This window comes from Lactuca serriola, chromosome 5 (assembly GCF_051521515.1).
Source record: "Lactuca serriola cultivar US96UC23 chromosome 5, Lser_US96UC23_V15, whole genome shotgun sequence".
In the NCBI taxonomy this organism is placed as follows: Eukaryota; Viridiplantae; Streptophyta; class Magnoliopsida; order Asterales; family Asteraceae; genus Lactuca; species Lactuca serriola.
Genome location: NC_136412.1, coordinates 286,738,956 through 286,750,713, shown reverse-complemented (window position 1 = coordinate 286,750,713; position 11,758 = coordinate 286,738,956). Strand labels below are relative to the sequence as shown.

Below are 11,758 nucleotides of genomic sequence, written 5' to 3'. Positions count from 1 at the left end.
AAGAGCCCAAAGTGGACCTAAAGTAAAAAGTAAATAGAAGGCAAAATGTCAAGGATGGACAGATAAAGAAGAGAATACATTGGTGCAAGCATGGCTTAATGTATCAGAGGACCGATAACGGGGGACGACCAAAATGTAACAACCTTTAAATTTAGAATTTGGAAAGGTTTTTGTTCCTAAATGAATAAGAAGTACCATTATACTAGTCAAGTATACTCGAAATGGAGGACCGCCAACAAAAGTTTAATGAGTTCAATGATATCTACATGAATGTGACCCGCAACTCGCAAAGTGATGCAAATGAGGTGGATATCATAGCATAATGTCGTCAAATTTATAAGGAAAAAGTCGGTAGAGCTTTTGCAAATGAGGTGTTTTAGGGAGTTGTGTGAAGAGAAAACCAAAATGGCTTGCTCTAAAAAGTGTTGATGATTTTGCGGGCACGTCCAAACAAAGCAGAACTTCCGAGTCAACCCATAATCAATATTCTGATGCGTATATCGGGATTGACTTCAACAATGAAAATCCATATGAAGTTCCAATTCGTCCTATAGGACAAGATAAAGCAAAAAGAAAGCTAAAAGGTGGTTAAATTTCATCGAGTGAAGTGGAGGAGATAAGGAATGACATCCAAGGGTTTGGCAATAAGCTTGAAATTTTTTTGGAAGTGGGAAAGGAAAGCGAAAGAACTAGGTGCCAAAGATTTTTTTTAAAGTAGATTGAAGTTGTCTGAAGAGGATCGTCAGATTTTCGCAAACGCAAAAGCGGAGATTGCAAAACAATATAATTGAGATAAGTAGTAGGATTTATGTCTTAAATCTAATTTTAAATTATGTTTTAAGTTGTGTTTGAGGTATTAAGTCAAGATTTTAGGTATTAAATCATGCTTTAATTTATTAAATCATATCTTATGTTTTAATTTATTGTAACATTTTTTATTCAATATTAAGTGTCTGTGTTTTTAAAAAAAATATAATTTATTTAATATGAAATGCTTTTGTATTAAAAATATAGTTTATTTAAGTTTGAAAAAAAATCAAAGAGTGATAGGATGCTACCGCTCCGTATAAGAAAACAATGTTAATGAGTTAACAACAAAAAAAAAATGACATTGACAGCATTAAGTATATAAAATCTCCTTATTATTCTAATAAAAAAAGGTTGGATCTTATTATTCTAATAAAAAAAAAGATTGGATCTTTTTTTGTCATGTGCCACTTTATTAAGTCTCTTAATTAATATTATGTTATGTGGCAACTTATTAATTATTCATTTTAAATTTTAGATTTTTATAATTCCTACTATAATTACATTAAATTAAATAATATTAAATAAAAATAAAATAAAATTAATACAAATTATAAAGTCATGTATTTATTTAAATCAACCATTATAATTTTATATAACTCAAAAAATATTTTTTAATTAGAAATTTATTTAAAATAACTGATTAATAATTTTGAATTTTTACTATAAATATATATTATAACTTTTGTTTTCACCCATCTTTTATGGAATTTTTAGGGTATTCTCCTTAGGCGTAAACACCTTTTATCCGATAACCATCACGTATGCTACGTCTCTCCTAGTTTTTGCTCTTATCAATCTAGTGATCTACTCTCCTCCATTGTTCCCATCGATCTGCCATCCTCAAATCTGTTCAGAAACATCGGTTCTCATCGAGGTGCTCTTTCAATCTGGTAAAATAATATTTGTAAGTATGACAACTGGCTACACTTACTTCTATTTGCATATGCCGACCTGTTGAAAGACGCGCTAACAAAGCAAATTTCAGAACAAGTTATCAAGACGTCTAGAAATCAAAGTCAAAAGTTTTAAGTTATTATTTATTTTAGGGCACAGTTAATTTCTCTACATGGTTTTATTTAAAAAAAAAAAACAATAAATTTATTCAGTTGGTTTGACGTTTTCTAGGTGTTCGTTAAAATGCATGAATGAAATAAAAATATAGAAGCACAGAAACCACACTAGCCATGTTTTGCAATTGATATTATATTGTTAGGCTGTGAGCTATTAACGGTGATGGTAGGAGTAACATCATGAGATTTTATCTAGTTATTAGTGCATACACACAACCTATACTAACTAATCTTTCTGACTTATAACAATTTTTTATGCGGTTGTTATAACATGTTGCTGACAGTAAGCTTATAGCTTTACCAAGCGTCTAACATTATATTTTTTGTATAATTTTATAGTGTGTTCATTAAACATGTCTATATAATGTTAAAATAATATACTACAATTATTTAATGCAAAAAAAAACATGTAACATAGTAGAATATTAAGTTATAGGGAAGATTCAACCATTAAACACAAAAACCGATTAAAAAATATTAATGAGGTGGTTAAGGTGGGTTTATAGTATGGTATTTTGGTGTGTTCTTGAAAGAATGCTGCTGTGAATGGTGGTTAGGGGATGGGGTTTATTAATTATTAAAAAGATATGATGTTTGCTGTGACTGTATTATATGGAGATGTTGCCAAGATGCTCAAAAGTCAAATCATATTATTATTTGCCCCTTCTATGATAATTTGAAAATTAACTGCGCATTAAATGAATATCCTTAATTTACTCTCCACCTTTCACTTTCTGTATACGCATTTCCTCTCTTCCACAGCTTCAGCTTCCCTATGGCAACCAACAGCGATGGAAGGGCTCCCTACAAAAAACTCTGTAAGAGGCCTTTTGAGCCAGGTTTTGCACTTTTGCTCTCACTTAGATCATTTTTTGGTTAATTATTTCCCATTTGAGCTTACTTAATTAAGGCCTATTTGGTTGTATTCAGATTTTTTATGGCTATCATAACTTGTGTGGCTTAATTTACATTATCTTTTTCTTTGTTTCGTTGGATGATTGTTGCATTGTTTTTCAGTTGATTAGCTGTAGAAAGGCATTCATTTTGCCACATCATAATGGAAGTAGGTTTTAGTTTCGTTTTTGTTGATATCGGAGTTCTACACTTTTGAATAGCACAGGTGTTAACTGGTCATTAAATTATGCGTACGTATCTCTTATTATTGGAGTTCTACTAGTGCTTAAAGTTTTCTTCAATATGGCTGCAGAAAGTTACCTTCATGTATGTAACCAGTCAATTTAGGGTTACTGATAGTTTTTACTCATTTAATTTGTACCATGAAAATTTTGGTTGCAGAAAGCTACGTTCATGTCCTAATTTGGATTTTTAAAATTTGGAGTTGTGCTAATCATTTGTTTGGATAGTATATATTGTTTCCTGATGAGATAATTCGATATTAGAGTAAAGATAAGTAGGATTGTATATGACGCTTTTATGAGGTGATAGCTGAAACATAATCATAGTTGTTATTGGTCAAACCATCACATAGACTACACTAACTATTACATCTTTTCGTGGATCATTGTCTTCATACTAGGTTGTGAACTTAAGTATCCAATTGTCTTTCATAGATCTGCATCTTTAAAGCATTATTTTTCTTTTAATAAGCGATAAGCGGCAATGTGTCAATCTTGTTATAAATGTTTGTATTTGTTTAAGATATTTATGATAAATAGCTTTTGTATTACTTCATTTGAATCTCAGCTTATGATGTACATGTTTCTTACAAAATCTCTTATGTGGCCAGAGATTGATGAAGAACCCTAGAATATTTCTCAGGAGGCAGGACAAAATGTAAGTTGTTGATTACAAACATAGGTGATTAGGGTGTGTGTGTAACGACCTAATTTTCACGTCCAAAAATTTCGTTATAAAACATTACATGAAAGCATTAATAGTTAAAACATTGTTTGATTAAACCATTTCACATTGAAAACCAAATTGAAAACCACAACATTCGATCAATCAAATATCAGAGTATCAATCCCAGAATAAACTCGTAACTGCAGAAACAAGAGAGTGTGTGTGTGTGTGACATGCTGCTACCGCGCCGGCTCCTTTCCCATAGCTGAGGAGGTACCTGAAACCAAAACTGAAAACCGTAAGCACGAAGCTTAGTGAGTTCCCCCACTGTACCACATACCATATAATCTCATAACATACATATATTGTCAGACATATCTGGGTGCCCGACCTACCCCTTCGGCCCTCTCGACCGGGTATTGCCTAGCATATCTGGGTGCTGGCCTCCCCTTCGGTCCTCTCGACCGGATATTGCCTAGCATATCTGGGTGCTGGCCTCCCCTTCGGTCCTCTCGACCGGATATTGGGGAACTATTCCTCCCCTCCACTACTACCACATAACATGTATCACAATATCAGAATCTATCTAACATGGCTGGGTATGACTACCCCTTCGGCCCTACCGACCGGATACCTCGGGGACTATCTCCCCCCTACTGTCACTAGCACATAACATCATATCATACTAGCACATAAACATAACACAGGTAGTAGTAATCCCTAGATGAATATCACGGAGACAATCATCTAGATACAACTCCTACTGGTGGGCCGGCATTGTGGCCGTAGACCCACCGCTACTGGAAGGTAACTCACCTCGAAGTAGCTGCTGATCTGATCGGGAACTGACTGTCTACTACTGCTGCTGCTGTTCCGGAAATCCTCCGGCTGCAATTCCCACAACATACTCAATCAAACACTGCTAACTGTCCTCTGGGTAAAATGACCATTTTACCCCTGATCATGCCCTAAGTCAAAGTCAGAGTCAACTTTCAGTTGACTCGACTCGCCGAGTTGGCTTTCCAACTCGCCGAGTCCCTACCCAAACGATTGTCCTGAATCCCGTTTCTACTCGTCGAGTTAGGCGACGACTCGACGAGTTCTCCTTCTAAACTGATATTCAAGTCCTTCATCCTACTCGCCGAGTTGTATGAACAACTCGTCGAGTTCATCTTCATCCGATGAACACTTATGCTAAGACTCGTCGAGTTGTATGAACAGCTCGCCGAGTTCATCTTCATCCGAAGAACACTTATGCTGCGACTCGCCGAGTTGTATGAACAACTCGCCAAGTCTGTTCTTGATCTAAGGAGATTGCCTTGAACTCGCCGAGTCAGGGCATTGACTCACCGAGTTCCTCCATAGATGAGTTTAGCTTCCGACTCACTGAGTCACACCCCGTGACTCACTGCTCACTCGACACTACGAAAAAGGGACAAACTCGGAGACTCGCGAACCTACTCGCTGAGTCAGATGAATGACTCGCCGAGTCGTTACCATGCAATTACTATATGGTCGATTCTGCTTGAATCCAGCTCATGCCATACATAGATCTGGGCTCCTAGGGCCTGATTACATCATGACCCAAATGGGTTTCGGGGTCTCGGTTCTTGTTAACAGATCCCCTACCAATGAGTTTTGCATGGAAAAAGGTGCGAGGCAAGGAGATTCTCTCTCCCCTTTTCTCTACATCATCGTTGCTAAGGGTGTCAAAGTGGTTTTAGATGAGGCTAGCGACAACGGCATTTTCGAGGGGATTTTTATGTCTAATTTCAAACCTACCATACCCTTTTTTCAATATGCGGATGACGCGGTCTTCTTGGGAAAATGGTCTACAGACAACACTAAAAACCTAAAAAGAATCCTCACTTGTTTCCATCTTACTTTTGGTCTTAAAGTCAACTTGCATAAAGCAGGTTAATGGGAATTAGAGTCCCCTATAATGAGGTCTCTTCCATGGGTAGGTGGTACAAGTGTTTAGTAGGCGATCTTCCGTTCTCTTACCTTGGCATGCCAGTGGGTAGGAACCCGAGTAGAGTAACCATGTGGATCCCTCTTGTTGAAAAATTTAACAAAAAACTTTCGATGTGGAAAGCGAGAACTCTCTCCATTGGTGGACGTTTGACGCTTATTAGGTCCGTTCTTGGTAGCCTTGGATCCTATCTTTTCTCCATTTACAAGGTTCCTAAAAATATTATTGCAAAACTGGAAAGTATTCGGAATGCATTTCTTTGGGGTAATACATCGGATAAGAAAGCTATCACTTGGATCGTGTGGGATAAAATGATGAATTCCAAAGATTTAGGTTGTTTGGGAATTGGAAGCTTAAGAGCTTTCAAACTTGCACTTCTTTCAAAATGGTGGTAGAGGTTTAGAGACAACACGAACTCGATTTGGCAAAATGTAATTACAACCATTTACGGTGTTCATGGTGGACTTGGTGTGCCGATTTCTTGTTGTAATGGGAAAATAAATATCTTACAGTCTCTACTTTAAGAAAAACAATTGAAGAGTACGAACTTACCAACCATCTAGTCCAAAGTGGTTCCAGGGAAAAGAAATATCTTCATATGGCGGGTGAGACTTGGTAGACTACCCACCAAAATCAATCTTGTTTGGGGAGGAGTAAACATTCCTAACATGTTCTGCCCTTTATGTTATGCTTTCGAAGAGAATGAGGTCCACATTTTCAAGAACTGCTCCAAGACATTGGAGATTAGAGGGCACATGCTGACTTGGTGGAACGATTTTCCAGCCTTGACTGACTCGTTAGAAGACTTATTGCGGGTAAAGTCTATTGTTAAAGTGGGCAGTAGATATCTAGACATCTTAGAAGTGATATCAAGGGCTTTCTTATGGACTATTTGGAAGTATAGGAACAACTTGATCTTCAACACCAACATCAAGGTCAAGAGCCCGTTATCTTTAGCATATGAAGTCAAGGATTTGGCCTTTTTATGGATCAACAGTAGAGCGAAATGGGATAGGAATCTGATTTGGCAATCTTGGGTCGAAAACCCTTTCTATTGTACTATATATGTAATTTCACTACAAGGAACGAGGCCTATACCGACGACTTTTGAACACCTATGCCGACGACATGTCGTCGGTAAAACCTATACCGACGACTTGTCGACTGTACAAAGTCGTCGGTATAGATGTCGTCGGCATAGATCCACCTATGCCGACGACTTGTCGTCTATAAAGGATCGTCGGGAAAAAATTTCGAGGTAAAAAAAAAAAGTTTTATTATAAATTTATACCGACGACATGTCGTCGGGAAAACTTTCCAACAGTTTTTACTGTAAAACCTATACCGACGACATGTCGCCGGTATGAGATTTTTTTTATATTTTTCAAAGATTTGTTATATTTACCAAACCTGTTTTTTAAAACAAACCCTATACATATGCAGTGTATATGCAGAATAATATCAAACATTTTATAGTCATTACACTTCAAAATCTACTACATAAAAAAATAACAAAAAAAAAAAACAAGTCTTCATGATCAAAATAAAAAAAAAGATTAATCAAAATCTTCATTGTTCTCGTTTCCTCGGGCTCGTTGGTTAGGTAAGGGGTATTTCGGGTAAATTATGGCATTGGTTGTGGTTTAAAGTTAGGAATTACGGACACAAATGCGTTATTATAATCTAGAGCACTAAAAGCTATGGATTCATCCTCCCAAACAGAGACATCAAGACCATAGGCTATGGGAAAGTACACCCGTGAAGAACAAAAAAAAATTATAATAGGTCATATGGACAAAAAGAGACACATATTCAATTTCTATTTGAATATCCAAATGTCCTAATTAAACCTATTGTTGCAAGTAGTCACCTAATACATATACATTGTATATGTAGAATAATATCAAAGATTTTATAACCAAATGCATTAAGATATAAGATAATTGTATATATCAACAGTTCAATTGTCCATGATAAATAAATTATCATGTTACCTCAAGAAAAGAACAGCGGCATTGATACATAAGTTGCTTGTCAGCATGTTTATTTTGTTCCTATGCAAATTGCCATTAAGTCATCAGTTTATTTGTTTAATATGGAATAATATTTAGTTTCATTTAACCAATACATCTGTACATGCATGGGTATGAAGTGGTAGGAAGCAAACTGCAAATATCCAAGGCCATAGTAGACCATGACATATACAAAATCAATTGGATATGAAATAAATGAACTTTTAAGAGGTGGGATCTCCACTTACAAATGGGTAGTTATCATGTTTTATTCCTTTTGCCTTGTAAGATACAACAATTTAATTTTATATTCGGTTGTTCAACAAAACTTTTCAGACCATTTCCAATGCATTGAACTCATATGAGTTCAATGGATTGACACATGTACATTCCACTCATTATAAGAGTTTACCCATTAAACTCTACACTCCATTAAATTCTATACAATTTAATGGATTGTTACATCATTTATCATTTTCTTTTATTTTATTGTTATTTTAAAATAAATTAATTAGCATGAAATTAAAAATTAAAAACTACAATTAAAATTACCATTAATTAAAAAATTAAAATAATATATATATATATATATATATATATATATATATATATATGTGTGTGTGTGTGTGTGTGTGTGTGTGTGTGTGAGGAGAGAGAATATAGAGTTCAATAGGGATTGAACTCCCCATTCCATTGAATCCTAGTCATTTTCCTACAATGGGGATTTTGAGTTTAATAAGATTAAACTCCCCATTAAACCCCTCATTAAACTTCCATTGGAGATGGCCTCAATATTTTTTTGATATTAAATCTTGAACAGTGCAAGTAAACATTAAGTTAATTCAATATAGACTTCATAGGTGAAACAAAGACATGACATGCAATCTCACCTCAGTTATGCAAAAATATAGCTTTTCAAAAAAAAACGGGGTGTCAATCCTTGTTGATCACTAAATGACTCGTCTTCCAACAATTCATTGGAAGGCCCCCATATTGTGTATGTCTTTCCACTCCCAGTCTACTCAAATTTAATTGATGGTGTGTAATTAATATAAGTAACCATGAAAACCAAAGAAAGAAAGTTGTTACATTCATAGTCAACACAAAGAAGACAAAGAATACCTGTCTGTATGCAAACACAGAACTATTAAATCCAGCAATACAATTTTCTACAAGGTGAGCTCCTACAAGCTGTAATATATCAACCTGTAAAAGCAAATTGAATGCAACAGAAACAGAATAACATCTCATCAGTGTTAAACTGTGTATTTAATTCATATAAAAATATTAGAAACCTGCCTGAGTTGATGATGCATCAGCTACAGAATCAAAAGTGAATGTTTGACCTAGAATGGACAAAGAATCGCCAGATGTATTCTATAATATAATTTTCCCCCAAGAACTGTATAAATCAATTCCGGTATCATCCAAACACACATTCCAGATTAGTAATTAAGACTTCATGTCAATTATGTACCATATCCCAAAAACATCCCAAAACAGAAAAAAAAAATCGGAACTTTAACTCAAAATTACCGGTGATATGAGAGGTGGTGAAGGACCGACGATGTACACCGGAATAAGGTCACCAGAAGGAGATGTAGATGCCGACCGTGGTGAAGGAATGTGAAGGCCAACCGGAGAAATAAAAAAGCACCCAAAATCGTAGTAAATAACTTGAGCAATCACTAACAAAGAAGAATAGAAGGATCAAAAAGCATACCAGCTCGTCGCCGGTAAAGGAGAGTCGTCGGAGGGGTAATTCTTCGTTGAGAGATCAACAGAGAAACAAAACAAAGATGCGCTGCAAATGAAGTCGATTGACTTAGATTTGTTAGGTTTAAACCCTATGCCGACGACATGTCGTCGGTATAGGGTTAGAAAAAGCTACGTCGTTTCGATTTTTTCCACTTTTGATTTTTCACGCGGATCGCCAAGATTTTTTCCGACGACATTTCGTCGGCATAAGTTTCAGTAGACCGCCAAAAAAAAATTCGTTCCCGCCTAATCAGTAGCGACTATAAGTCGTCGGAATAGAGTCCAGGTCAAGGATAGTTGGTCAAAGTTTTCAGAAACCTGTGCCGACGACATGTCGTCGGTATAGCTATCTTTTTACCCACGACCTAGGTCGTCGGCATAGATGTCGTCAGTAAAGGATACTTTTTTTGTAGTGTTCCAACTTGTATTGTACCATGTATTTCCAGCTTCTTGCTGTTTTTACTATATATACTGCTACTACAGGTCTGAAACCCAACGCTTGGTAGCATTGTTGCATTCAAGAACCATCGAGGAGTCACCTTCTGACAACTTCCTTGCTGCTACTGAAATTTCAAGAGTGAGTGATATTTTCATGCACCTCTTTTGTTGGTTTTGTTGTTCCTTTTGAGCATCAATCTATGATTACATTTTCAAGTGCAATATGTGGTACTTATATTCTTGAGGTTTTTGAGAAACAGATTGCTTCACTTGCTGATGCCAACAAAGGTAGTACCATGGGCACTGGCCCAGTAGCATTGAGACAAGATTCAAAGTTTATTAACAAAAATGCACCAATGATGCTTCACCACAACAACCAACAACTATTGAAAACCTCCCAAATGAGCTTTTATCAAACATATTCTTTCGCTTATTATTGGCCAAACAGCTTGCTCAAATGAAATCCGTACGTCTCTAAATCTTGGAATTCCCTATTATCTAAATCCTCCTTTGTAAAAACCCAACTCCATCATTCCATCTATAACCAAGATAAAACTCTCTTTCACTTCTCTGATGACCATTATTATGGCTTCAAACTCTCAGTCAACCCCAATCCCCAACTCATTAGTTTCATCAAACTTCCACCTAACCCCGGATCTCCACAAACAAGCATCAAGGTTATTGATTATGTCAACGGCTTAATATGCTCTTCTTATGATAATGATTCGGTCATGCAGATTTGGAACCCTTCTCTCTCTTCCGTCCTAACTCTTCCATCATATTCTGTACCATCTGATAGTTATGGTTGGATCAAAATCTTTTTCCGGTTTGGGTTTGATCCAAAAACTGATGATTACAAAGTTGTGAAGCTTACAGCTTTTGCCAATGGATTCCGTGTTAAATGGTGGATGGACATTGAGATTTATAGCATGAAAAAGGGTTCCTGGAAGTTAATCGCTGAAAGGTTTCCATCACACATCACATGGATTGATGAGAACGATGTTGTTTGTGCTGATGGCCATGACGGGCATCTTCATTGGCTTGGTTGTACGAATGGGAAGGAAGATACAAAAACGATAGTGGGATTTGATTTCGGTTCAGAGACACTCTGTGAGATACCTCTTCCAGATTCTACACTAAATCATAACCACATAATGGTTCTTTTAGGAGTTTTGGGGGGAAAGCTTTGTGTGATGTCATGTTATAAGGATGTTGGATGTGTGGTGTGGGTGATGGAGGAGTATGGATGGGTCAAACACTATGTCTTTTCACAGTTTATTGGTTGTACGTATCCATTTGGGTTCACATCAGCCAACAAGTTTCTTATTCAAGATCAGTATTATCGTCTTGTTTTGTATGATCCAGTTACAGAAGAGGCTCAAATTTTGAAGAATGATTTTTCATTTCCAGAATGTGAAGCAGGTAAAATCGTGGAGTACATTGATAGTCTTGTTTGGGTAACACCTGCCAAACGTATTGAAACCGAGAGGAGTCAAGTATGATACTATCAATGTCTCTTAGTTAGGTTTATGTCAAGTATCAATTTTTAGTACATTACATCCACTTTCTCTCTTGTCCTTGTGGTTCCATTTGATTTTCTTAATGCCAGCAAGTTCTACCTTGTTTGACATTTGTATTTTGTTGGTTCAAATTCAACATATGTTTAGCCTTGTAGCTTCTTATATAAGGAGTCTTCTATTAAGAAATTATTTCTGTTTTATAATGAGACTAATGTGTAGCTATCAATCTTGGTTATGATAATTATTGTCTCTTGTCAACACAGCTGAAGGTTTGCGAACTCTATTTTTCGAGGTTGCGTTTGATTTTGTCATCTTTTTTTTAATAGGTTTAGAAGCTCAACTTTCATTTTGTTTCCTATTGTGTAGTGGCTAGTG

The 11,758-nt window shown here is 36.1% G+C and overlaps 2 protein-coding genes across 2 annotated transcripts; both read left to right on the top strand.

The window, feature by feature from the left end:
• Positions 1 to 5,262: 5,262 nt before the first annotated feature.
• Positions 5,263 to 5,604, top strand: LOC145050597 (putative mitochondrial protein AtMg01250). The gene has a single exon (XM_078998821.1). It carries the CDS (start codon positions 5,263 to 5,265, stop codon positions 5,602 to 5,604), a length of 342 nt encoding a protein of 113 aa, XP_078854947.1.
• Positions 5,605 to 10,594: 4,990 nt separating this feature from the next.
• LOC145050596 (F-box/kelch-repeat protein At3g06240-like) lies at positions 10,595 to 11,365 on the top strand. Its single transcript, XM_078998820.1, has one exon. The coding sequence runs from the start codon at positions 10,595 to 10,597 to the stop codon at positions 11,363 to 11,365; it is 771 nt and encodes a 256-aa protein (XP_078854946.1).
• The last annotated feature ends 393 nt before the right edge of the window (positions 11,366 to 11,758 follow it).

Excerpts from the sequence above, each read along its gene's own strand:
- LOC145050597 (XM_078998821.1), top strand. The coding sequence starts at position 5,263 with ATGACCCAAATGGGTTTCGGGGTCTCGGTTCTTGTTAACAGATCCCCT.
- LOC145050596 (XM_078998820.1), top strand. The coding sequence starts at position 10,595 with ATGCAGATTTGGAACCCTTCTCTCTCTTCCGTCCTAACTCTTCCATCA.